At 56.6% G+C, this 27,660-nt stretch overlaps 1 protein-coding gene across 2 annotated transcripts; it reads right to left on the reverse strand.

Moving 5' to 3' along the window:
• Nucleotides 1-1,022: 1,022 nt before the first annotated feature.
• LRRC8A (leucine rich repeat containing 8 VRAC subunit A) lies at nt 1,023-27,594 on the reverse strand. 2 transcript variants are annotated; one of them, XM_060100987.1, is made up of 4 exons: nt 27,474-27,594; nt 24,254-24,360; nt 7,923-10,087; nt 1,023-2,921 (listed from the first exon to the last, which is right to left on the reverse strand). In XM_060100987.1, the coding sequence occupies exons 3-4, from the start codon at nt 10,077-10,079 to the stop codon at nt 2,646-2,648; spliced, it is 2,433 nt and encodes an 810-aa protein (XP_059956970.1). In that variant the 5' UTR covers nt 10,080-10,087; nt 24,254-24,360; nt 27,474-27,594; the 3' UTR covers nt 1,023-2,645. The 2 variants fall into 2 exon arrangements, with proteins under 2 accessions (XP_059956970.1, XP_059956971.1); XM_060100988.1 differs by lacking the exon at nt 1,023-2,921 and adding an exon at nt 5,295-5,471.
• Between the last annotated feature and the right edge of the window lie 66 nt (nt 27,595-27,660).

A 27,660-nucleotide genomic window follows, 5' to 3' on the forward strand; every position in this document is an offset into this window, starting at 1 on the left:
TCCCAGTCAAAAATCCCACGACAGAGGCGGAAGAGGGAGGGACTCTTGACTCACTCCTGAGGTCACCTGGGGGGTCAAAGTCCCATGTAGGGAGGAAGGACAGACTCTGGCGTGTCCCAGAGGAGGTGCCCACGCAGCAGGTAAGGACTCATTGTTAAGGCCAAGGTCGGACACAATGGCCTTTTTTCTTCACCAAAAGACCCCTGCCCCAGGGCCCGCACAGGCCTCGCTGGGCCAGGAGGAAGATAGATCATTTATTGATTTCCAGGAGCCAGGCCCTCTGCTAAAAACTCCACCTACCAGCAAAATTATCACAAAGTTGAGTAAGCCCCAGAACAATCCTGTGAGGTCGCCAGCACCATCCTGATTTTATAAATGAGGAAACCGAGGGCCCACATCAAATAAATGGCAGAGCTAGAATCTGAAGACAACTCTGCCCATCTCCCCCAGCCTCTGCCCTTGACCCCAGTACCTTCAGCACCTCCAGCCCAAAGGGGCTAGAAGCTGGGTCAGGCCTGCCCACGGTGACTGTCAGTCCTGCCCCTGCAGAGCCCTGGAGACTGGCTGTTGGAATTACGAGGGACGGATGAGAGCAGAGTGGAAGTGCCCACTGCACAGATGGGGATGTGGAGGGCACGGGAGGAAAGGGGCTTGCCCAGCTTGACAAAGGGGATGACTGAGCTGGGAAAAGGACCCGAGACTACTGGCTCCCATTCCAGCACCCTTCCCTCCCTCCCATCAAAGCTCAGGAGGGCCCAAACCTCGGGCCTCAGCCAGCAGAGAACGTGCTGGTTGTGGGATCCTGGTGGGGCCCACACCGGATATGGAACAGGGGCTGCGTCCAGCTCGTGTCCGGTAGCTGCCTCCGAGGAGCTTCCGGTTTCACGGGGCAGGCAGAGAAGCAGAGTTCATTATCTTCTAGGCGCCCGATAAATAGTCACTCCACAAACCAGTCCACGGGGCTGAGCGGGCCTCAGAGAGCGGAGGGAAGGGTCCCCCCATGACATGGAGACCTCCAGAGGCTACTTTCTGTTATAGATTTATTTGATATTTGAACCGAGTCTACAAGTTCAGACCCACGTGTAACAGATTGCTTCATGGTTGTCAGAGGCTAGTGTGCATTATTTCTGAGGATTACATCCAATGACACGACGCAGAAAACACAAATGGACGAGTGGACATAATCATTAAGACGAGACGCTAAAACGTGCCTTAATGTCCAAGTGATCGATCTAAGGTGGGGACCCTTCTAAAGCGGGGACCCCGGTGACTGATCTAAAGTGAGCTGGCTTGCCGCCACCAGGCGCTGAGTGGGCTGCACATGCCAGGCGCCTGGGACAGAAACTGGAACCAGAACCTGGGGAGCCCGCCCTCCCCGGCGGCAACCTCCTCACCCGCGGCCCCGCCTCCAAGTGTCCGTTGTGAAGGACCAGGTGGTGACAGGACTGATGTCACCGGCTGAGGCCAGTAGTAGCACTGGGCAAACTCATGAGCGTCAGGTGGGAAAACAGAGTCCGGGTGAGGGGGCTCCTCTGGGCTCCTTAACACCGCGACAAGGGATGTGGGGGGATGGAGCACCGTTCATCTGGGGATTAGCCAACCCAAGTCCCCTCCCTTCTTGGAAGCTCCGGAACATTCCCTTCGGCCAATAGTCACAGAAATGAGAGCCTGCCAAGATACATGGAGGAGAAAGAAAACAAGACACCAAAAACAAGACACAACAATCCCCCGCCCCAGGCGGGGAGAGGAACTACAGACTCCTGGACCAAGGTCACAGCAGATTCGGAAGACATCCTGCAGCCTGCACCCCAGGGGAAGGAAACACAATTCAGTGTCTTGCTGCTCTCCTCAAGGGGAACTGCTGTCCCACCCTGAGACCCCAACTCACTGGCCTTTAGTGTCCTTTTTTTTTTTTTTAGTTTTTTCTTTTTAGTACCCAAACCATCAATTTTCAAAGCTTAAAATTTTTTTTTTTTTTTTTTTTTTTTTTTTTTACTTAAAAAAAAATCTAAACTGCTGCGGCAAACCCCAGGCCTGGTCTCTCCACGTGGTGGCCTGCTTTCCCACAGGCCGTGCCACCAGAGCCCAGCCTGGCACCTCTGGGGTGACCGTCCCACAGCTGGTTCACCCTGGACCGCTCGGCTCAAGGCTGGGTGGGCCCTAAATGGTTTTGAACCACCGAAAAAAGGAAAAGGGAAATGCAGCCCACCCTTCCTCAGACACCCATCGGAACTGAACTTTCTTGGGAATGTATAAGTTATCTGGAGGGAGGGGGTGGGAGGCGGAGAAAATAAATACCAAGAACTAAGTCGGTGTCCCTGGACCTCTGGTGTCGGCTCAGCCTCTGGGGCAGGGATGGCCCCCGGGGAGGAGGCCCTGATTGTCCAAATACTGTGCTCAGAGATGGACTACAGGTCTCTGATCTCCCCCTCAGGCGCCTGCCCCGTGGGGCATGAGGCATGAGTCTCGAGGACAAAGGGGCCAGCCCCTCAGGGGCGGTCCTGTGGCCCAGCTCCTGCCCCACCCCCACCGAGAGGCTGGACTGGTCTGTCAGTCAGGGGCTCCTGGGCTCCTGGGCCTGAGGCCTCCCCAGAGGCCCCGCTGCTGGCTGTTCTGGGCAGCCCGTGCTCAGCGCCCCTGGGCGCTCAGGCCTGCTCCTTGTCAGCCCTCCAGAGCCGCTCCTTCACCTCAGGGGGCAGAGTGTTGAACAGGTCCTCCTCCACCACCAGGCCACTGCGCTTGAGCAGAGGGCACTCGCCCAGCTCCACGGGCAGGCACTCCAGCCGGTTGCCCCGCAGCTCGATCTGGGTCAGGCTGGTCAGCTCGCCCACCCGTGAGGGCAGTGACTGCAGGACGTTATTGCCCAGGTGCAGGGCCCGCAGCTTCCGGCACTGGAAGAGCTCCGGGGGCAGCGCCTCGATCTACAGGGAAGGAGCAGAGTGTGAAGTGAGGCGGGCGCACCTCGGACCTGGGCCTCTGGGCTTCCCCGCCCCGGGTACCAGCACCTTCTCTGATGCCCATTCCAGCTACCCCAGACCCCAGGGACCAGCACAATCTGGGCCCAAGTCTGGCTAACCTTCCCCTGTTCTTTAGGTCTCAGCTCTGCAGTCACTTCCTCCAGGAAGCCTCCCTGACCTCCTCGTAACCTATGGCACCCACGTCCGTCCCCCGGACAGCACTGATCCCTTCCGTGGTGAAACTGCTTGATCTCCTGTCGCCCTCAGACAGGGAGCTCTGAGAGGGCAGGGCTGGGTGTGCCGTGCTCCCCGCTGTCTCCCAGCGCCTGGCACCCCAGAAGCAAATCACATTAGCCAGCTACTCCCAATTGCACCCCCTCCTCCACCGCCCAGGGCTCACCAGGAGGCAGGCTGTTGGTCCTGCCTGGTTTAAGAACAATTTATGAAAGCAGAGCAGCCTGCTGAGGAAATTCCATACCCTTAATTGTTGCTGAGAATTGGGGAGAGCTCACCAATCACTTCCCCTTCCTGGGCCTCAGTTTCCTTACCTGTCAAGCCACAGGCTGATGGTGGGTGCGGGGAACCCAGTGTTGGCCATTCAGAGCCCCCTCCCTCTGATTTTGCAAAATCTGAATAATGGGCAACACCCACATGCCACTTCCTACAGGGCAGGTTCGCTCTGAGCACTGATGCCGTTAACTCACGGAACCCTCAGAACTACCTGTAAGTACTTTGTAAACACTCTTTCCATTTTACAGACGGGATAACTGAGGCCCTGAAGGAGCCAGCCTGCCTAGAGGTTCATAGCTGGAGAGCGGTGGAGCCAAGATTCGAACCTGGCTCAACAGTCCGTGCTCTAACTGTCCACAGCATTGATGGTGCAGCCTGGGTGGGGACCTGCCGTGTCTCCTGACACACGGGAAGAGCCCCATAAAAGCCAGCTTCCTCCCCGCCCTCCTGTGAGCAATCAGCTACAAACACGAGCTCTTACTCAGCCTATTTTCCTACAACCACCTCCTTCAGATATGGTGGGCAGGGGGGACACTTCCAGCAGGGCAGGAGCCAAGGGACTTGGGCCCGAGCCCATGTGAGGGTGACGGGGAGCTTGCTCTGTCACCGTCCCCATTTTCCCGCTGAGAAGGCAGAGGCCAGGCCATGAGGGACACTGTGACTGTTTTAAAGGGGACTCCTGACCTGGGGCTACAACGTGGCCCAGTGGTCAGGTATGGGGCAGAGGTGGCTTCCAGGTCAGCAGGGACATGAAGGTGAGAGGGCAGATGGGAAGTGGGCTCTGGCAGGATGAAGGGGCCAGAGCCTCCCAGAGACCCCACTGCGCCCGACACTGGCCTCCTCTGGTGACGCAGACAGTGGTCAGGGAGCGGGAGAGGCTGGACCAGCAGGTAGCAGAGCTGGTGCTCACATGGGAGCTCTCCCCCCGACACGTCCCCTCCCCAGAGCACCCCCTAGCCCAGCAGCGAGCTCTTTCCAGGCGCGTGGAGAGAAAAGAAGGTGCCTTCGGTGGCTCAGTGCCCCACCTGGGCCACTCCTGTCCTTCCTCGTGAGGTGTGCTCGTGTGCTGAAGGTGTGAAGTCGTTTCCCGTCACCCCAATCCTGCCCTCTCCCACCTCCTCAGGGACCTCAACGGCTCCCCCATCAGCACTGGCTACCCGTCAAGTCCACCCGGTCTTTGAAAAAGAGACAACCCTCCCAGGAGCCTCTCCAGGCTTCCCAACAAACCCTTTGGAAAGACGCCGTCTCTCTCCTTGGCCCGCCGTGATCTGGCTTCTGCCGCTGCCCACCCTGGAAACTACCTGGCCAGAGCCACCAGCGGTCACTCCTAATCCACCGGACATGCATCTGTTCTCCTTTCACCTGACTCCCCCGTGGGCTCTGTGCCCACCTGCTCCTGCCTGGTCGGGCTCTTCGCTGTCCACCCCAAAGGCTCGAGCCAGACTCCCCTTCCCTCCATCCTTTCACCCCGTGACCTCATCGAGGACCCATCTTCACCCAGGAGCCTGGGGGGATGACTCAACCTGGTCCCTTGGATGTCCCAATATGGGACCTATGCTGTCCTCTCTGAAAACCTGTGCCTTGTCCCACACCTGGCTTCAGTGACCCTCCAGCTACCCAGGCAAGCCAGGTGAGAAACCTCGAGTCACGTCAGACCTCTCTCTCCCCACATCCAATCCCGCCCAGGTCCTGTGGATTCCACCCCCGAAGTCTCCCCCACCTCCGTCCGTCTCGCCATCCCTGGCAGCCCTTGCCAGTCCAGGCCTCGCCCCCGCCCGATGCTGCCCACGGGCTTCCTATCAGCTCTTGACCTCTCATCTCGCCCCACCCCCAATACCCTCGAGTTGCAGCAGCAGCGAGCTCTCTAAATTCCAAGGCAGCATATTCCTTCGTCGCTCAGTCAGTGGGAATTCGGTGAACATTTTGCTCCACGTCAGGCACTGGACGAAAGAGCCAAGGTCCTTGTTGTCAGAGGGTCGAGGGAAGGGACGTGAGACAGATTATCTGAAACCAAGTGGGAAGAACAGGATGCTCCTCAAGCCCTGGCCTCAGGGGAAAGTCCAAATTCCAGGGGCTCAGCTCACTGCTCCTCCCCCTGGGCTCTCAGCTCTCTGTGGATAGAGCGTCCTAGACTCTCCCTTTCCTCTTCACCTCGCTAATTCCTCCTTGTCCTGCAGGGCCAGGTGAGATGTCCCCTCCTCCAGGAGGCCCGCCTGCCCTGGGGTAAGTCCGGGTTGAGGCCACTCCTCTGTGCCCCAGCCTAGTCTCGTCCACTGTGCTAAGTGCTGGTTGCCTGTCTTTCCCTGAGAGAGGTGAGCTCAGGATGGGCGGCCGGGGGCTTCTTTGTTCCTAGGTTCCCAGCTCCCTGCTCCATACTAGGAGCGCTCAAAAAACATTCACCAAATCAATGAGCCAATGAATAACCAAACAAGTGGACGCCCACTTATCGAGGTATTCATTAACATGAGTTTAAACCTAAGAAAACAGAGGCCGAGGGCCTGAGCCGGGCCACACTCGCCCCTGCCTGTCCACTCACACATAGCCCATAGCCCGGGGTGGCTCACAAGGAACCGCCAGGCCCAGAGGGAGGAAGGGAGGGGGGCTCCTGCCTAAAAGGAGGAGCCTGACTAGGACTGGCCAGAGTGAACTTTTTTCCCTACAAAGGCCTCTGGCATTCCAGCGGGCGGGGACGGGACATGATTGAGCACTGTGCTGCACTGGGTGTCAGAGGGTCTCCTTCCTCAGGACAGCGTGCCTGCCCCCAGCTCTTCCTGAGCGGTGACCTCAGCCAACAGGCATGACCTGGCAGCTACGCCTGGGGTGGGGACAGGTCGGGAATCGCACCCTCCACCCTCCACTGGCTGGGAAGGCCCATCAAGACCTGGTGCCCACACAGCTCCCAGGACAGAGTGGGCCCCACGAGGGGCCCAAGTCAGCCCCGAATCCAGGGGCAATCTGGCCCCGCACTGTGCTCTGGGGGAGCCACTTGGTCCCCCTCAACATGCTAAAGGAGGTGTGTGTTTGTCCTATGCTCCCCAAATGGGGCATCTCCCCGGGAGGCCAATTTTCCTGATCAGTGGGCCTGTCCCAGGCCCTGGAGGTGGATTCTCCAGAGTGAAGCAGCCTGGGATCTGACCTTCACCCCTGTACGTTCTCGCACATGCACACAGGTATAATTTGAGGGAGGGAGAAAGGATTTGTCAAAATCTCTGTGGTTTACAGGGAGAGGCTTAGGGAAGACGGGAGGGGTTCTGGTGGTCAGAGGTCTGGGGTGCCTGGACCCTCCAATCTGCGTGATGCTGGAGAAGGCACGTCCTTTCCTAGAACGGGACATTTCAGGGGCTGCCTGCCTCCAGGCTGCTGAAGAGAGCTCCTGCCGGAGGACTCACAGGATGCCAGGAACAGGGTGTGCCCAGCGCAGGGTGGACACAGAGCAGGAGCTCCATAAACCCACGGGGCGGCTTCATGCTGCTGCCGGCAACAGAGGCGCAGAGGTGCTGGCTGGATTGGATCTCCCTCAGCGCCCCAGCCCCCGGCCACGGGCTTCCATCCCCCACAGCCTCACTGCGAGAGTGTCCACCCTGATACCACCCTCCTCACTGCAAGAGGGTTTCCACTCGGAGTAGGAACAAACCGGGAAGACGTTCTTTCCGATATCAACCTCCCTGCAGGGCCCCAGAAGGGGTGGGCAGGGCAGGGGGAGGTCCCCCCAACAGCTGCGGCTTTGTTTCCACGGCAGAGGCCAGGCCACAAGGCCACAGAACCACCTGCCCTCAACCCCCACCTGCCTGCTTGCGCGGAGGGGCCCTCGGGTGGGGGGCTTGTCCAGACGGGCAAGGGGCTGGTGCACAGGAGCCGCCAGAGGTCTCGATCGTCTCCCGGGCATGGCCTCCAGTACCACGAGCCCACAACGGTTCGCACAATGCCCTCTCCAGAAAGGCAAGTGGTAACAAACCAGCCCCAGCTAAGCCCAACTCTGCCCTCTGCCACCCTCAAAACACAGAGGGGAAAGGGTGTGAGTGAGTGGCGCTGGGAGTTGCACCAGTCACCCACGAAGTTTCTGTCCCTGGTGGGCCCATCCTGGGCTCCAAATCTGGTCCAGGACAAGCTGAGAGAGACACTGCAAGCTCCAGGCTAAGCCCCAACTCCCACGACCGAGCTCTGAGAGAGCAGGGCAGGCCGTGGACCTCCTGCCCGTGCACATCACTGCCTTCGAGGAACCCGCCCAAGGCCACCTCGGGGACAGGCCCCGCCTGACCACACCATCCCTCCTGGCAGGTGAACCCTGCCACGTTCTGCGGCAGAGACGGCCTCCCAACCCCACAGATTCTGATTCAGCAGGTCTGGTCCGGGGGCCTGGGAATCTGTATTTTCAACCAGCTCCTCCCAGGGGCGTCCTGAGAAGCACAGCTGGAGACTCCACACTCAGGAGCACCCCCACCACGGGCCACTCACCCGGTTGGCCGTGACGGCCAGGTTCTGGAGGTTCTGCAGGAGGCCGATATCGGCGGGGAGGAAGGTCAGGTTGTTGTGGCTGAGGTCCAGGTAGCGCAGCTTGCGGCAGTAGAATAGCTGGGTGGGGATCTTCTCGATCTTGTTGCGGTTCAGGTAGAGGCGCTCGAGGTTGGTGAGGTTGCCGATCTGGATGGGGATGTAGGCGATGTGGTTGTACCACAGCTTAAGGCAGGTGAGGCGGTGCAGGTGCTGGAAGCTGATGATCTCCTCGATGGTCTTGAGGTTGTTGTCCTTGAGGTCGATCTCCTGCAGGTTGTGGAGGCTGAAGATGGAGTGGGGGATCCGCTCCAGGTCGCAGCGGATCAGCTCCAGCTCCGTCAGGTTGGCCATCTTCTTGAGGCTGTTGAGGACGATGAGCTTGGTGCCCTCGTTGTTGATGGACAGCTTCTGCAGGTGCACGCCCACGTCCGTGACCACCTGCGGCAGCTTGCTCAGGTTGCTCTTGAGCCGCAGCACCTTGAGCCGCTTGAGCTCGCGCAGCCCGTCGATGACGATGTAGCGGTTGTTCTCGGCGCTCAGGTTGCCTGTCAGGTGCAGCTCCTCCAGCGTCTTCAGGCTGTAGATCCACAGCGGGATCTCCTTGATGTCCGTGAACTTGATGTGCAGCGCCCGCAGGTTCTCGCGCAGGAAGGCCAGGGCGGGTGCCTCGATCTTGGCGGCCGTGTGGTACAGCCACAGCTCCTTGAGGCCCGTGAGCTGCGCGATGCTGGGCGGGATGGTCACGTCGGGGATCAGCTCCAGCTTCAGCACCTCCAGCTCCACCAGGTCGAACACGGTGTCGGGGATGCCGCTGAGCATGAACAGGTGCAGCTCCAGCTTGTCCTGCGCGTTCTTGGTGAGCCGCTGCCGCAGTTTGTCCAGCGTCCACTCGTTGTTGAGGTTCAGCTGCCGCAGCTTGTTCTCACTCACCTCCGACAGGAAGACGGCAAAGCGCTTGGAGTAGAGTGGGTCGTACTGGTCGATGAGGTGCAGCATGAAGGCGAAGTCGTTCTTGACGTCGGGGATGTCGCTGTAGCTGCTCTCCTCGCGGATGGACTCGAACGAGTACTTCTTGAGGGAGCGCCGGAGCATCCACCAGAGCGTGTACATGCAGATGAGGCCGTAGAAGATGACCAGGCTGATGTAGAAGGACGCCAGGATCTTGAAGAGCGTGGCCAGCGGGTGGGCGCAGCGGTATGTGCGGTAGCCCGTCAGGCTCTCGATGTCCACGGTGCAGTCCACGTCGAACTTGATGTTGTGCACGTAGTAGACAGTGTAGCAGATGATGAGGATGAACTTGATCACCTTGATGATGGTCTGCCGCATGTACAGGCGGTACACGATGTCCCCCTCCTCCACGTGCGTCCGGAACTTCTTCACCTTCTCGAACAGCGCCTTGGCCTGCTCCCCCTCCTTCTTGTCCAGCACGCCCGTCTCCGAGCGGTCCACGATGCCCTGCTCGATCCGGGACTTGGTCCGCTGCAGCATCGGCACAGTGGCCTCCACGTCCTCACTGACCGTCGACGACTTCTTGTCCGTGGAGCCGTTCATCTTGCTGAAGGCCGGCTTGGGGTCGCTCTCCTCCACCACCGTCTCCGACAGGGCTCGCGTGGTCCACGGCGAGTCGAAGCACTTGAGCAGGATGGACACAAAGTGCTCCAGCTTCGAGCTGGTGCGAGGGAACTTGAACCAGAAGTTGCTGCAGGCCAGGAAGATGAGTGTGTGCAGAAGCACCAGGTAGGGGAAGTACTTGGCGAACCAGTGCAGGCGGTTCTCGTAGCACACGGCGTCCACATAGTTGTACTGGTGCCGGTCCAGGTCGTACTTGATGCCCGTGGGGCCAGCGTCGGGGGTCGGCAAGATGGTGGAGTTGGGGTAGCGGGGCTCTGGGCCGGGGGCCGCCCAGCCCCGGAACGAGTCGTTGCAGGAGTCCTTGGTGACCCACTTACACGGCAGGCAGATCATCTTGTCCTGGGTGACCTGAAGCGTGCCGCCAAAAACCGCGATCATCAGCATGACGATGGAGATGTAGTCGGTGAACACGTCCCACCAGGGCTTCAGGATCCGGTACGCTGGCTGCGTGTCCGCAAAGTAGCGGAGCTCTGTCACCGGAATCATGGTTCAACCTGAAAGGGACCCACGGGAGGGGGTTACTGCAGGGTGGCCTGGCTTTCTGAAACCCGGGGGTCAGAGGCAGGAGACAGTGGACCCACTGTGCAAAATTCTACCTCAAGTCTAGCTGTGAGTCACACTAGCTGGGCAACACTCATGGGCCGGCCCACGGATCAGCCTCTGCCCAGAAACCATATGGTTCACCAGGTGGCTGGGAAACCACCAGAGGGAAGGCAAGCAGCCTCCCCATTCCATAGACAGGAAGGCTGAGCACTGAGATCCAGGTCACGCTGACAGACTGCGAAAGCAGCCTCACAGGGACCCCCACGTTTCAGCAGGAGCATTCCTGAATTCCTGTCTAGACCCCATCCCGTTAATGATCAGACCAACCAGAGGGGCTAGTTGAAAACTTCCAGTTCACTCAGAACCAGCTGCCACGAAGCTGCGCCAGTGGTCCCAAGAGACTTATTCAAAGCGTGAGAAAAGCGAAGAGATTTATTCAAAGTGTGAGAAAAGCCAAATGCAGAAGAGGGGGCTTAGTATGAACTCACTCTTTTTTTTTTTGGCTGTGCCGCGCAGTATGTGGGATCTTAGTTCCCTGACCAGGAATCAAACCCGTGCCCCCTGCAGTGGAAGCCCAGATTCCTAAACACTGGGCTGCTGGGGAAGTCCCTAAATACCTGTGTTTTGACAAATGGGTCTGTTTCTGTTGGGAGAGGCACAAGGGTGCCCAGGTTATGGGACGGGGCCACATTATTTTGATTATTTATAATATTAATAGTGACAATAGTAACAAACACTTCATAAAACAGGGCCTCCCTGCAAACACCAGATGCTTCCCATCTCATCTCCCTCGGGCATGCCGGGATGGGTGAGGACAGGAGGAAAGCAAACCTAGACCCCTTGAGGGAATAGCGGTGCTCAACAGAGAACGTGTGCTAGGCACCGGGCTGGTCCTTACCATGGAATCCTCCTCGTGGGGTCCCTTTGACATCCAGATGCAGGGTCTATCTTTGGCCCCATTTCACAGATGGGACGACTGAGGCTCATGGGGAGAGTCACCCGCCCAACGTCACTCTACTACTCAGGGCCAGAACCGAGATCCAACTCAGGCCTATCCCTCCACCTCCCCACTCGGATTCTCACCACTGCACAGGCTCGCTGTCCACCTGCCCAAGGCCCCACGCAGGGCAGAGCCAAGAGATGGAGCCCAGGAGTTCAGCTTCCTGCACCCCCGGGGTTCCCAGAGCTCAGGTCACCGCAAGGCCAGCAGACACCACCACCACCTGCCCTGAGCCGGCAGCTCCAGCCCAGGGGTCAGCCCTCCTGGTGAGGCTGGGACTCACAGGCCAGGGTGAGAGCCTGTCCCACAGGAAGGCCCCGGCCCTCTAATGACCAGCTGGCCCCTCACACCACCCACACTCCTGGGCAAGCAGCCATCCAGGAAGGGCCTGCTGAATCACGCAGCCAGCCCCCAGCTGAAAGACACCCCGACACTCCTCCCTCCCTTCCTGGCTCCCCAAGTCCACATCCAGGCAGGCGCCCAAAGACTGGGGACCAGAAGGTAGGAGGGGCCAGGACAGAGGGCACAAGAATGTGCAACAGCCTGCCCCTGGAGAGTCCAGGATGAGACTGCCAGGACAGGATGCCAGACGCTGGGGGTGGGGGCAGCTGATGACCAGGCAGGATGTGGTTGCAACATCACTGTTTCGGGGGTGTGGGTGTGTCACGTACTGGAGAACACTCAGCCTCTCCGGTGAGAAGCTGTCTCCCGGCCCTTGCTGTCCTGGGGCTTTGCTTATGTCACCTTCCTAGCTCCTTCTGGGTCTGAGGTGGGAACTGGCCACAGCTCCGTCACAGGTGAGGGACCTTGAGGCTCCAAGAGGTAGGAGACAGTCCCATCCACTGAGCGTGTCTGGCTTCTCCCGCCCCCCGGCCCCCAAACACCTGTCTCGAAGCACGCTCCAAGCTCTCCATTCAGCCCCTGGCCCGTTCCTCTATGGGTAATAAATGTGACCAATAAAAGGCCCCTGCCTCAGGGGGCTCTCGGGCCAGTGTGAGCCTGTGGGGAGGGGTGGGAGAGACAGAGGAGGGTCCAAATAACTAGACTCGAGTCAGGGCAGGGGGCCGCCATGGCTACGGCAGGAGAGATGGATGCCACCTCCCTGCTGAGAAGGGCTTCGTGCAGGGGACGGTCCTGTGCTGGTCCCCGAGGCAGCTGGTGCCTCCTCAGCCCAGGCCTGCGCCCATTCCACTGTGCCGAGGAGGCCTCAGAGGTTCAGAGGGGCAGAGCCAGGGGCCCAGGTCACACAGCTTAGAAGGGCAGGCCCGGCCTCGTGTGGGGGACCTGTCTGGGAGGGGTCACCCGTTAGCTGCACCGTGTTTCTGCCTCACCTCCGCCACCAACTCACTGTGGGACTCTGGACAAGTCACTGCCCCTCTCTGATGGCGTTTTCGGGGAAATCTGGAAAGAAGGTGCAGGTGCCAAAGCCCAGGCTTTAGTCCCCAGGGTGCCAGGGACCGCGCCTTCCCCACGACGGGCCCCCAAGAGGAGACGGCCAGGTGGTCGGGGCAGCCCCTCTGGAGTGGAGGTGACAGGGCGGAGCCAGCAGCCGAAAGCATGTGACCTGTGTGCAGGCCAGGGCTCTGCTGCTGCCTTGGCCTCGGGCAGGGTCCTCCCTGGCTCTCAGCCTCAGGTTCTTCACAAATGCCAGGGGCAGATTCCTCGCAGGGCTGCCCGGAAGAGCCCAGGGGACTCCACGCTTCTAAAGCACTTAGGACAGAGTAGGGCAGCCGGCAGTCTGCGCTGGAGTCATCAACCTTCAACCCTTCCTCCAAATGCTGCTGGAGGACAAGGGTCTACCACACACAGCAGGTGCTCAATAAAGCTATCAAGAGAGCGCCTGAGGAAGGATGGGGAAGAAGTGGGGTGGGGAAGGGCGGGGCCTGGGTGGTGGGCGGGGCCACAGCTTCAGATGGGCGGGGCAAGGGAGGAAGCTGAGGCAGCTTTGGGCCCCCTCCGGGTTCCTGCCCGCCCCTGAGGGCCCTGCGGGGAACAGCTCCCTTCTGAGAATGACGGCCCGGCCCAGCCCAGAATCCTCAGGAGCCCAAGAGGTGCACAGTGTTTTGGCACCCTTTCTTTTTTTTCTCACAACAGTTTTATTGTGGTAAAATACACAAAATATAAAATTTACAATTTTAACTATTTTTAGTGTTTTAACCTTAACAGTTCAGTGGCATTAAGCACGCTCACTTTGTTGCGCAACCATCACCAACCATCCATCTCCTGAATTCTTTTCACCTTGCAGAACTGAAACTCTGTCCCCACTGAACACGACTCCCCATTCCCACCTCCCCAGCCCCTGGCAACCACCATTTTCCTTTCTATCGCTATGAATTTGACTACTCTAGGTATCTCATATAAGTAGAATTATACAATATCTGTCTTTTTGTGACTGGCTTCTCTCACTTAATATAATGGCCTCAAGGTTCATCTATGTCTTAGCAGGTGCCAGAGGTTCCTTCCTTTTCTAGGCTGAATAATATTCCTCATGCCCATTTTATAGATATGGAAACTGAGGCTTGGGGAGAGAAGTCACGTGCCCAACTTCACACTGCCTGTCAGGGATTAGAGGCCACCTTCAAACCCAGTGCTGGGGTGGAGCGCTGACAAGTAGCCCTTCCAGGAAGCCATTCAGATGGAGCAGGTCCCAGCTGACAGCTGCCCCAGGGCACACCTGGGGGTGGTCAGGAAAGCACCATAAGGGAAAAGGGGCCTGTTTTCCTAGTTACGGAAAGTTCCCTTTTCAGGAAGTTTCCTGTAGGCAGTGCATTCATCCCTTCCCTGCACTGAGACCTCCGGTCCTCCACAGCCAGGACTGCCCCTAGCAGAGGTGTGCAACAGCTTCTCTCCTGGGGCCTCAGTTTCCCCATCAGGAAGGGAACAGAGAATCTGTCATGGATGTGCCCACATTTTGTATAAGGTGGTCAAGGTACCAGGGGGCACAGTGATCCAGGCCTCTGCCCACCCTGACACCTCCCTTCCTACTGGCACCACCACAGACACTCCCTGGTCCTGGCAGTCCCTGCCTACAGCCAACAGGGAGGGAGAGGCGCCTCCAGCAGCCAAGACTTGGTTACCCATCCATAAAATGCACATGGTAACAGATGCCCTGCCAAGCTCTCAGGACTATCAGGAAGTCACAGGAGTGAGGTTTCCCCGACAGCCTGTGGGGGGATCTCAGGCAGGTGGAGAGCAAGGAAGAACAGTGATGGGAGCTTGGAGGGAGAGGGCCAGCCGGGCCAGCCTGGGCTCTGCCACTCAGCAATGGAGTGATGCTGGGCAGATGACTTCACCTCTCCAAGCCTTAGTTCCCCCATCTGTGGAATGAGGCTAAGACAGATGCAGACCTGGCCCCCGACAGCAATCCTGACTTCAACAGGCAGTCGATAGATAGGGTAGATGAAAAGAGCGCAGAACTTGAGCACGAAGGAAGGAAACGGAAGGAGGAAAAGCACCCAAGACACCTGCCCTGACAGCTGGCAAAGGGGCAGAGTTAGGTGGGGCCAGGCACAAAGGAGGTGCGCAGAAAGCAGATCCTGGTCCCTTAAAGAAGCCTCTAGAATACAACAGGGCCTTTTCAGCAGAATAAAGGAGCTCTGTATGTAATGTCATTTTGGAAAAAAGCGAGATCCAGAATAAATAAATACAATCCCATGCTGATAAACCCTGACCAACCTGGGGAACGGCTCCCTCTTAGAGTGGGAATAGGAGGCAGGATGAAAGGAAACTGGAATTTTTACCAGCATGCCTTACCTTTGTGATTGAAAAGTAGTACAGAATTTAAAATAAATAGAGTCTAGAAGAAAAGAAAGAAAAAAATAAGCTCTCAGGTGGAGAGTTCAGGTGTTCTTTTGTGGCTCTCAGAGGGCAATCTCGGGAGGGTGATGGGGAGTCGGGTCCGATCAGATCTCTGCCCCAAGAGATGGAGAATTTGCAGAGGATCCTGAATAGAGGGCAAAGATTAAAGGGTTGAAATCAAGGTGGCTGAGAAAGACAAAAAGTCCCCATGCCCTGCTGTCCTCTGAGCTCCAGTCCAGCTAATCCTCCTTCTTCCAGAACAGATGCATTGTTTAAAGCTACAGACTTGCCCTCCTGGAGGTCAGGGCTTGACACCTACCAGTGAGGTGGGGTTCACCCTGGCTGTACCAGGTAAAGCTCATGGGCAAGAGACCACCAAGGGGTGGGGATGGCGGTAGACTGGGAGCCCTACAGGATGGGGACCACTCCAGATTCATCCCAGTCTCTGTGCAGAGCCCAGAATACCGAAGGTAGAGTAAAGGTTTGCTGAACTGGGCTGAGCCAGGAGGGAGAGGAAGTAGGAGGGAGGTTGGCAATTGTCAGGGAAAGACTCTGGGACAAAGGTTTAGTCACAGGAACATTCATCACCGTGTTATTTATACCCCAGGAAAACTGGAAACAATCTAGATGCCTGTTACTGGGTGATTGGTTAAATACCTATTAAATGATCAGATGATGGAATACTATGAAATAATGAAAACATGTTAGAGCAAAACACTTGATGACATGACAAAATATGTTAAATGCAAAAAGTAGGTAACAAAACTGTGATAGAGTAATAAGCCTCCTGCAATAACTTAGACGTATATTTGAAAAATATTGGCGGTGAGATTAGCTGTTTATAATCTTTTTTCACCCCAAACTTACCTCTATTTTCTATTATAAGCATATGTTACTCAGGTAATTAAGAAAAAATATTTTAAAAAATCAAGATTCCAGGGCTTCCCTGGTGGCGCAGTGGTTGAGAGTCTGCCTGCTGATGCAGGGGACACGGGTTTGTGCCCCGGTCCGGGATGATCCCACATGCCGCGGAGCGGCTGGGCCCGTGAGCCATGGCCGCTGAGCTTGCGCGTCCGGAGCCTGTGCTCCGCAACCGGAGAGGCCACAACAGTGAGAGGCCCGCGTACGGAAAAAAAAAAAAAAAAAAAAAAAATCAAGATGCCAAAGGATCAAGAATAGCTAAAACAATTCGGAAGAATAACGTGGGAGGAGAGTTACTATAAAGCTCTAGGAATTCAGCCAGTGTGGTGCTGATATAGGGATGGATGGATGGACCGGAGGACTGGAAGAGCGAGTCTAGAAACAGACCGCGAAATTTCTGGAAACTTAGACATGACAGGGTCGGCTATGCAGGTTCGGGGGAAAAAATGGGTGTCCATGAAAGGAGCTGGCTTAGTTACTCACATGAAAAAAGCATAGCCCCATCTACCTCCTTACAGGAAAATAAATTCCAATGAGTTAAAGACCTAAAGTAAAACTTGAAAGTGTTTAAAGAAAAATCTAAGAGACCATCTCGATGTCTTTAAGACATGGAAGGATTTCTTATCACAAAGAATACAAATCCTTACAGGAAGAGATTGATCTATTGATCACATTAAAGTTAAAATGCAAGCACATCAAAGGACATAATAATAAACAAATGAAAAGAAACCACAGACCTGGAGGAGATATTTGCAATAGGTATAACTACCAAAGGATTAATATCCAGAACAAATATAGAACTGCTACAAATATATGAAAAAGACAATCCAACAGGCAAAAAATGGCAAAACATATGGCTAGACAATTTATGGGAGAAAAATACAAAAGGAAATTCATGGATAAAACAATTCTTAATCTTATTACTAATCGGGGAATGCAAATTAAGACAGTCACATGCCATTTCTCTTCCTTGCGATTGGCAAAAATGTTGAATTCTTAAATGAGGAGATAGAATGTATGTATGCATCCTCCAATGGAACAATTTTGCTCCCAGGGAAAGATCTTAGAGTCACTTTACACATACGCATGAAGCCACAGGCAAGAATGATCGCTCCGGAGCTGTTCCTAATCGCAAAAAATCAACAACCTAGATGTCCGTCAACAGGAGAAAATATAAATTGCTCTAAGCATCCGGTGAAATGCTAAAGCAGTAAAGTTAGTGAACTTTAGCTACACGTACCAACATGGACAGACCCCAAAACAAGGCTGAACCCAAAAACAAGCTATAGAATAATACATACCTTATATAAGGTTTTCTGTAATGTACATATCCAAGTGTAGTGAAGGTATAAACACATGCATGGGGGCTTCCCTGGTGGCTCAGTGGTTAAGAATCCGCCTGCCAATGCAGGGGACACGGGTTCGAGCTCCAGTCCGGGAAGATCCCACATGTCACGGAGCAACTAAGCCCATGTGCCACAACTACTGAGCCTGCGTTCCAGAGCCTGTGAGCCACAACTACTGAGCCCATGTGCCACAGCTACTGAAGCCCTCACGCCTAGAGCCCGTGCTCCGCAACCAGAGAAGCCAACCGCAATGAGGAGCCCCTGCACCACAATGAAGAGTAGCCCCCGCTCACCGCAACTAGAGAAAGCCCGCGTGTAGCAACAACGAAGACCCAACGCAGCCATAAATAAATAAACACATGCATGGAGAACCCCAAAACCAAGATGCTAATTTCACCTAGAGAGGGAAGAAAATGGGATTGGAGAAGAGGCTTAAATTGTGCCTGAAATGATTTGAGACAGGGAGAGAGAGAAGGGGTGTGTGTGTGTGTATGTGTGTGTGTGTGTGTGTGTCTGAAGCAATTATTGCCAAACATGAAAGTCGAACAAAGCTGAGTCCTGGGTACAAAGATATCTGCTCTAGTTTTATAACTTTCATGTGTGCTTAAACTATTTCATACAAAATTTACCGGAACAAGCATCTGTTTCTACTCCTGGCTGCTCCTCTCTCTGGTCCTCACACCTGCTGGGCTCAGCTGGTGGCAGCCTCTACTAGATGATCGCCAGGGCAGCAGATTCAGGTCCTCCTTCCAACTGGCCTGCTCCTGGCTGGCGCAGAGGCACCTGCGGCCTTTGAGGACACTGCAGAATTCAGCATCACCCCTGCCCGGTCCTGCCCTGCCCCAGGGAGATGCAGAAGTGCATAGGATGCAGCTAGATCCTTCCCACTGTGCAGCACACGAAGGTGCAGAGAAGCAGGACCAGGTTCCTGCAGCAGAACTAGGGCAACCCAGAGAGCCCCTCTCCTCCCCGTGGCGGCAGGCAGACCTCGGGGAGTGTGAAGAGCAATAGCTTCAGAACTGGGGAGACACGGGTTCAAATCCAGCTCAAGCATGAAATAATTCCATGACTCCAGGCAAATTATTTAGCCCAAGCCTCTGTTTTTGTAACTTTAAAATAAGAACAGTGCTACCTACCTCACAGATCTGTATACAGTGACCCAAAAGATGTCCAAGGGATATTAAGTAATAATAAAATAAAAGATGTTGACCAGCATATAAAATATATGATGTATCATGCATGATAAAACAGTATAAAATGTCACAAAACAACAAATACTTCATGATTCCAGTATGTGGTACTTAAATTTGCTACTTTTGTGAGAAGAAAAAAAGACTTGGGAAAAAAAACAAAAGACCTCCCTCACTGAGTCGTTTCTAAATATTGTAAAAGAGTTTACGAGAAGTACCTGCCATCTATCATGTAAGAAAAAGGTTAGCTTGCCCCTGCCTGCCCTACCCAGGTAACACACACGCTTCGACAGGGCGCAGGGAAGCAAAACCTCAGGGTGAGTGAGCTCAGACCCCGGGACGAATGACTTTTCTTCTCTAAGCCACAGTTTCTTCACCTGTAAAATGGGAATATTACAGTACCTCAGAGGCTTATTGTGAGAATTAAAAATAACATAATGCACATATTATGGGACAACCCAAGGCCTGGCACAGAGGAAGGTGCACTACACTTATCCTAACCCACATGCCATTGCAGAAACCCACCCAGAATTTAGTGGGGGAAGACACCCAGGAGAGCGCTAAGCCACAAGCACAAATACCTCCAAGCTTCCCCAAGGCCCCCAGGACCTCCCAGGACTCAGAGACCATACTCAATGGCCTTGAACTTCTGGAGCCCAGGCTCAGGACCCCAGGACAGGACAGAGACAGAGAGCTGGTGAGCGGTTTGCAGAACCACTCCTCAGGTGTCCAGCCTGGTCCACGTTGTTGATTTCCTCCTGCAGCTTCTCACAGATGGGGAAAGAAGTCAAAGAAATGACACGCTGCCCCCTTGGGCGACCACCCAAGCATGCTCCACCCCTATGCTGGCCTGCAGAGATTTGGCTTTCACACCTGAGCCGTGGCAGGCAGGCTAGGCTGTGGGTAAACAGGGCACAGAGAGCCTTTTGTTATAGCCCAAATAGAGAGGCTGGGAAAACTTCCCAGGCGGGAGGGAGGGGAGGTAGGAGGCTTGCGCCCCTCACCCCACCTCTCGCCCCTCCTGGTACCTTGGGGAGGCTGTCCCTCCGAGGCTCCCCCAGGGAAGGGGGAAGGGCCACACCCAAGAGGCTGGAGGAAGACACTGGGTCACGGGGCTTGTCCTGGGAGTGCTCTGGGCCTGTGAATCTGCTCCTTGGTCAGCACCCTGGGGCCTCTTCTGCCCCCAGAGCAGGAGGGGAGGAGAGGGCCCGCTCTGGTGCACACGGCCCGCACCCGCCCCAGCACAGGCACTGCCCTGGAGGTCCCCACACCCAGCCGGGGAGAGTGCGGGCTGGGGGCACCACCTGGCTCCATGCACCCTGCGTAGAAGGGCACACCCTCACTTTCCGGGGAAAGAAGAGGAGAGACGCCCAGGGTGGGAGGGGGGAGGGAACAAGTTTCCGTTCCAAACTCCTCTCCATGTGGGCTGGGCCTCCCAAACAGGTTGGTCCTCATGCTCCTCATGCAAACTTGCAAGGGTACAGGTGGCCTGGCGGGGGTGGGGGGGAAGGGTGACAGGTGAAGGACACCCACCTGGGGCTTCCCGCAATGGTTCCCCGAGCCAAGCACTCACAGGCAGCAGGCCAGGCCTGAGGCTCAGGCCATCCCCTCACCCCACCAGGCTGGCGTGTTACTGACACGAGCTCCGGGTCACTGACGTGGACTGCGGGCCAGCATTGCGCCTGGCACTTCCTGGGCCTCGGCCCCCAATTTCCAGGAACACAGGTACGGCAGCTCCCCACTTCACCAGCATGTGACCTTGGGAAAGTCACTTCCCTCCCAGGGCTCTGGTTTCCTCATCCATGAAGTGGCCGCTGAGTCTACTCCTGGTAGGGCAGTGGAGAGGACTGAACGAGGCGGCCCACGGAAAGCTTTTGGCTCAGGGCCTGCCACGCAGTAAGACTCTGTAACGTCAGCTGCTGTTACCATCATGGGAGGTTTTATCAGTCCCTTTAGGGGTGTGAAATCTGAGGCCCAGAGAGGTTAACTGACCTGCCCAAGGCCACACAGCTAGAAGAAGATGGTGGGGAAGATCACCCAGGTCTGCCTTTCCATTGTGTCCACCTGTCTCAAAGGCCAGCAGGTCTCCTGGACCTACTTGGGCACCCAGAGAACCCTGGAAATGCTTCCTGGGACAAGACCCCCATTTCCAGAGGGGTACATGGAATCAAGGTCTCTGCAGGGAACTCTAGCAGGCCATACTCAGGAAACTTTGAGGGGGAGCCCAGCTCTGGGTTTGAGCCCGGAAGCTAGGTGCTGGGTCTGGGCCCATGGTGGGCAGAAGGGCCTTGAAGACAGGCCTTGATCTGCTTTGAACACCAGCGCCGCTTTCCTAGACAGTGTACGAAAAGGGGGCAGGAGCACCCAAGGGAGGCCGCAGACTCATCTGCTGAGATCCAAGGGGATTGGGACCAAGGGGGCCTGGCCGAGGGTAAGCCGTCTGTTGCCTGGCTCTCTGGGCTGGTGGGGGGCTGCCCCCAGGGATCCTGACCCAGGGCACCAGCCGGGAGATGTGACAGAAGGATTCCTATGCCGCCCCACCCAGTCAGCACGTTTGCCAACAGGTCAACTCTGCTGGGGGCATGAGGTTGGCAGTGGCGCCTCTGAGGGTGCCCAGGTGCCATGTGAGAGCCATGGAATTTTACAGCCACTTTTACTCCAGTGGAACACGGCTCCCAGCACGAGGCTGTATCGCAGTGTCTATTTAATTTTGAGGTTTTAAGTCCTCAAGAGACGGTTAAACAAAGAACTTTTTACGAGATGTGAGATGCAGTAGAAACGCGTCGGGAAAGCGCACAGGGAGATGTTTGTGGCTGGGTGTAAAAGCTGTTCTAGAAACCTCATCCGCTCGCACATACACACTGAAATCCAAGGCCTGAGGGAGCCCAGCCCCGCTCCCACACCAAGGGCGAGCCTTCTGGCGGCAGCTGGTGGGGACCGGCTCCGACAGAGTCGCGCTGGTCAGTGTTGGCCGGCACAGTCGGAAGACCCCCAGCCTCACGACGGCCTGCGGATTGTCTTCAAAGTGCAGGTTCCTGGCCCCACCCCCCAACTCGGACTCTGCAGGCCTGCGGTGATGGGTCCAGGGGAACCGGCATTTTGAACAAGCTCTCGGGAGGCTCTGAAGCACCCCGAAGCCCAAGAACCTAGAGAAAGAGACAAACGGAAGGTGGGGTAGAAAGAGCACAGGCTGCCAAGGCAAAGAGACCCGGGTTCACATCCCGGCCCTGCCACCTGAACTGTACGACTCTGGGCGGAGCCCTCGTGCCTCGAGCCCTGGTCTGCTCGCCTGTAAAAGTGACACAACCTCACCCAGGAGGCGATGGCGGGTGAGATGGCAAACTTCACAGTGACCGGCGCGCCGCCTGGGCTCGGACCACGGCCACCGTGGACGTGAAGGCTCTGCCGCTGGAAGGAGGGCGAGCAGGGCATCGTCCACCGAGAGGCCAGCTCCCGGGCTCCCACAGGAAGCGGCCTGTGCCAGAAGGAAAAAGACTCCAGCAAAGACTGGGAGAAAGAAACAGGGGACAGGGAGAGGGTCCGGACGGAGAGCTGAACATCGTGAGCCGAGGGACGCACCTCTGCACAGACCTCACTCCCAGGGTGGTCCCTGCCGAGCCAGGCTGCCAGGCCGGGGGTTCCTCCTGCCGAAACCCGGCCTGAGGTGTCTACACCCCAGCAGAGCATCTCTAGACCCAGGTCCCAGGGCAACACCCCCGCTGCCCCCAACCCCGTCACCTCGCCTGTCCACCCTCAAGGCTAAAACCTGAGAGGAGCGTCCAGGGGGACCAAGATCGGGCCGTCCACCAGGACAGCCAGGTGAACGGACTCAGGGCCAGGCTCAGGCCAACGCAACACAGCAGCCCCTGCCTCAGGCAGACAGAGGAGGGCCAAAACCTGGAGGCCAAAACCTCTCAGGCTGGCCCATGCCATTCCTCCCTGGCACAGAGGAGGAATTCTGATCTCAGATAAGTAGGACCTGCTGCTTCCTGCTCATCACTGGCCAGAGACCTCGGCTCAGGCTTCCCCTCTTGCTGGGGGAGGTAAGAGTTCCTCAAAACCAACAGGAAACTCCTACAGGGCAGGGCTGGGGTTTGCTGACCTTGTCCCAGTAAACAGGATAGTCAACAAAATTACACATCAGGCACTTCCCACCCCCCTCTGCTGCTGAAAATGCCCCGACAAACAGCTCACAAACCCCAGAATGGGGAGCCAGGGGGGCAGTGGGGGCGGGAGGAACGGAAGCATGTCGGGACCAGCTGACAGGACTCACCCACAGCTCTACCCTCGCCTGGGAAAGAGGTCCAGGGCAGACCATTAAACGAAACAAGAGCAAGCTGCAAACCAGCAGATCTAACAGGACTTGGTTTTAGGAAATTAAGCAAATGGTAAAAGTACATGTGGGAGAACCTACCCCTCCTCACTCAAATCTCTGGAGATAGAGATCAAGGGAGACTCTCACTCTCTACATGACATTAAAATCAAGACATTATAGGGACTTCCCTGGTGGTGCAGTGGTTAAGAATCCACCTGCCAATGCAGGGGACATGGGTTTGATCCCTGGTCCGGGAAGATCCCACATGCCTAGGAGCAACTAAGCCCACGCGCCACAACTACGGAGCCTGTGCTCTAGAGCCTGCGAGCCACAACTACTGAGCCCCACGCACCACAACTACTGAAGTCCGTGCGCCTAGAGCCCGTGCTCCGCAACAAGAGAAGCCACCACAATGAGAAGCCCACGCACTGCAATGAAGAGTAGCCCCCACTCGCCGCAACTAGAGAAAGCCCACACACAGCAAGACCCAACGCAGCCGCCAAAAAAAAAAAGCCTAGATGGGAGAGGTGGAGGCAGGGAGCCCTCGGACACAGAACAAAGGACCCCAGCCCAGGATTCCAGGACCTGGCTCAGGTCCCACAACCCTGCCTTCTTCCCGATGAGTTTGGGCAAGTTGCTTCCTCCCTCTGAGCCCCAGTTTCCATGTCTGTAAACGGGGGATCAAGGCCACTCCCTGAGGTTCCGCAAATGACCAAAGAGGTCACTGATAAGGTTTGTTTTACAAATTATTAAGCAGCTTATACATACACCTGCTATGATTAGGGAACACGTTCTAGGACACCCTGTGCTACCTTCCCTATATCAACATATTTAATCTTCAAAATACCCTAAAGGGAGGCAAGGTGCTAATATTATCCTCTTTCCATAGATGAGGAAACTGAGGCTCAGAGAGGTACAGTGACTGGCCCACAATCACTTGTCGAGCACGTGACAGCTGGGACTCAAACCCAGGTCTGACTACAAAGTCTGGGTCCTAACCAGTGCACGCTCCTGCCTTTGGAAACTGTTTTCCAAAGCACAGGCCGAGGAACCCCTGTCCCCAAAGACGTCCACGTGATCAAATAAGTGTGGGGAAACACGACTCGCTAGCCCCCTCTCAGAGACTCGCCATGCTCTCAGTGAGCTCTGAGCCATCCTTCAAGGCTCTGAGAAGTCCTGCAGCACAGACTACGACAAGGTATTTTTCCCAGAGTCACCTGACCACTGTGACCAAAGAAACTGGTGCTCCACAGAACACACCTCAGGAAATAGGGTCACGAGACAGCATGAACAACCACCCAGAGTGACAAAAACCAGGGGCTCGCCATACAAGTTCACGCCAGCCTGAGTATGGAAACCACGTTCTACTCAGCTGGCCACTGAGTCAGGAGAAGGAGGAAGAATTCTGTTTTCCGGCATCTCTGCCCTAAAAGCCCAGGCCTTCCATAGAGAAGAGCAAAGGGCTGCAGGGACAGAGACACCACCCTTTGCCCTCCAGGCACCTGCTCAGGCGTGGCTGGCCTGGAGGGTGGGGGCCCAGTCCTTACCCTGCGGACGGCTCTGCTATCTGCGAGTTGGCTGTCGGTGCTGAGGCTGGCCCACATCTGTCTGGGCAGGGTCCTGGCATTCCTTTTGCTCCATGGAAGCTGCCTCCCTACAAGGAAGCAAGAGCTACAGTCAGTAGGGACGTGTGTGACTATCAGCGTTACCTGCTGTGCTGCTGACAGTTTCGGAGCCCCTGCTCGGTGCAGGGCCTGGGCTGGGCTCTGGGGTGATGACAGAGAATCAGACAGTCTGCGGGGGATATGCCAAGGCAACAATTACAACTGGCTGTTGAGGGCCCGGAGCTCTGCTTGGGGGAGCCCCGGCCCTACGGGAACATGGAAGAAGCACTAGACTTAGACTAGTAGGGTCAGGGAAGGCTCCCCAGAGAGGGTGTTGCCTGAGCTGACTGCTGGGGAAGAGTGGCAGTTGGAGAGAGAGCATTCCAGGGAGAAGGACCAGCACGTTTGCCTGGAGGGGAGAGAACACGACATCTAGAGCCTGCTGAGTGTTCCTGGCTGGATCTAGGACCAGAGGCGGGAAGTGGCGAGAGGTGAGCTACAGCAGGGTGAGCTGGATCCAGGCAGAGACACACCCTCAACCCAGACACATGAGTTCGACTCAAACACAAAACCCAACCATCATCTATAGTCAAGAAGCGTTTAGTGAGCATCTACTACATGCCAGGCACTCTGCTCAGAACTGTTCACAGGAGTGAACAAGACAAGTTAGGAGGGTGGGGAGAGAAGTGTGGTCAGGCTACAGCAGGGTAGGGGGAGTATTTAAACCAGCCAGGCGCTGCGAGTGTGGCCCAGCCATCAAGGAAGGCCAAAGGATAAGGAGGAGTTAGCAGGAAGGGGGGCGGGGAGGCGTGGTTACACAGACAAAGGGATCCTGAAGCCTTTCAGCTGTTTACACCACTGAACATTTATCACACCTACTCAATGCTAGGCACTGTGCTAGGAGGAAAGAAGCAGGAGATGGTCTCCAGCCTCACAGGGAGACAGTCCCGCAATCCCACACAGAATGAGGGCAGCTAGACAGTGAAGCACCTGGGTCTATAAAGGCACAGAAGCCATGGGAGCCAGCCCCTACCCCTACCCCTACCCTCCTTGGCAAAGAGAGGGATACCCACTGAGGCTGGGAAAGCCAGTCACTCGCCCATGACAGAGACAGGCCCAGAACTCAGGCCTCTGGACTCACTGGCACTGACTCTTCTAACCCTTCCTCTTCCAGGAAACACACGCTGACCACCCTTTACACGTTCACCCACAGCTAATGTCTCTTTCCTCTGGGCTGCCTCTGTAATATTTCTAGTATTATGCTGGCCACTGTATCAACGTATTTCTGTCTGCCTCTCCTCCCAGACTGTAGCCATTCCTGGCCCAGACCAGGCACTTACCAAAGGATGGTTGAATGAATGAATGAATGAATGAGTCAAGGGATGGAGAGATGGTGTGCTGGGCTCCAGGGCCCCAAATCCAACCCACCTGACTCCCCGTGAAAGCCTGTGAAAACCCAGAATCACCTCCACTCTCAGGAGAGTCAGGAAGCAGGCCGATCCCTTCGCTCCAACTCCTGTGGGCGAGGTCCAGGCCAAGCCAGCTCCCTGAGTTCTGACCTACTGGGACATCCTCAGGAGCCTCCACTGTCCAGAAAGGCTATTCGAAGTTTGCAGAGGAAACAGCTTCCTAGTGGGTGTGCCCAAGGGATGGAGTATTTGGTTGAGTTCCAGGGGGAAGTCACAAATATTTCTTGGGCTCCTGCTCTGTGCCTCACAGCCCCCGGAAGGCAGACGGGCATTAGAGCTAACCCCAAAGAATCTCTAAAACTGGGAAGACAGGGAGGCAGGGGCCAGTCATTCATGCCCCAGCACCTCTCCAAAAGCCAGTCCTCCAGCACTGTCATCTGTCCTTGCCTCCCCTCCTGAGCCAGAGGAAAACTTGACCTTCACGAAGGCAATGCCAGTGTGACTGAGCCGTGGGCACTGCCCAGTCCCTCTGAACAAAGCTCTCACTCCCCCATCCCCTCCACAGGAGGGATCACCAACCTCAGACCTCCTCCTCCTCCTGCCTCCAGTCTGTCTGTCTGCCACTCTGCGCAAAGGGCAGGATACAGTTCGTCAGGGGTAAAAGGTACTCCTAATGGAAAAGGTGGGAGAGGCCCCTGGGAGCCTTTCAGCTCCCCCAAATCCTTCCTCCACAATTTAGGCCCAAATTCCCTTTCCCGCCCCAAGCTCTCTCCCTCCTCATCCTCACACCTCATCCTCAAAAGGCTTCCGGGGGTAGGGCAGGAGAAGAGCCCTCCGGGGAGCATGGTCACCAAGGGGCGGCCCCACCCTTCCAGCCAAGTCCCCACCAGGACGAGGTTGCCAGCCACCCCCCAACCATCTCTCCTCCTTTCCAAAAAAGGCAGCATGTGCATCAGCTAAGAAGCAGCCCAATCTTGGTTCAGTCCAGTCCAGACCAGGGGAAAGAAGTAGTCAACAAAAGGAGCAGAATCATCATGAACCTCAAGAACCAGCGGCTATGCTGCTTCAGCTGGGGAGCCAACTTTGCTGGGTCTCCAGCCCAGACCTCATCAGACCTGGCTCTCAGGCCCATCTGGATGCACAGGACACCGGCAGGGTCCGGAGCCTCAGACCCTGGACTGGGCTTCCCAGCAACCCCAGCCCAGACAGGCCCCACGAGCCTAGCCAGGGATCTGCCCCCAAGTCAGGGCACAGTTCCAGCCCAGTCAAGAGGAGGGAGGGGTGTAAGGGAAGAGGAGGGGGCCAGGAACCCAGTAGAAGAGAGCAAGGGGAACCTTTGAAAACAGAAAAAAAAGCTGCCAAGGAGAAAGCCCAGAGGTGGAACCTCTAGTAAGGGGGGCGTGTGTGTGTGGAGGGGTGAGGATCTGGGGGAACCCAGGAGATGACAAGGGGACCTGGGGAGCCGAGGCGGAAACTCCCGGTTATGTAGAGCGCAGGGAGGCACTGGGGTGCCTGGGAGGGGGCTCGCGCGCCGCGGCACCAGGGAGAGGCGGGGGGGCCCCGGTGACCCGGGGGATGGGGAACCCGGAGGTAGGCCGAACTGAGCTGCCGCGGGAGGTCCCCAGGGAGCCGGCCCTGGCGGGCAGAGTCCAAGCTACCCAGGGTGCCCGGGGCCGGGCAGCTGGCCGGGGACGTACAGGAGTGGATTTCGAGAGGTGACAGCTCGCACCCCCTTCCCCACCCCACCCACTCACCTGGGCCCGCCGCGCGCGGCCGCCCAGCCGGCAGCCCCGAGCCCCTGCTGCTCTGTCCCGCCGCCAGCGGCTGCGCCCCTCCGGCGCCTCCTTTTGTTTGTCCCTCACTGCACCACTCAGCCTCCTCCGCCCCGGAAGTGACGTCACCTTCGGGCGCGAAAGGGGCTACCAGGGCGTTGCCATCTTT

The sequence above is a fragment of the Mesoplodon densirostris genome, chromosome 6 (genome assembly GCF_025265405.1).
Source record: "Mesoplodon densirostris isolate mMesDen1 chromosome 6, mMesDen1 primary haplotype, whole genome shotgun sequence".
NCBI lineage: Eukaryota > Metazoa > Chordata > Mammalia > Artiodactyla > Ziphiidae > Mesoplodon > Mesoplodon densirostris.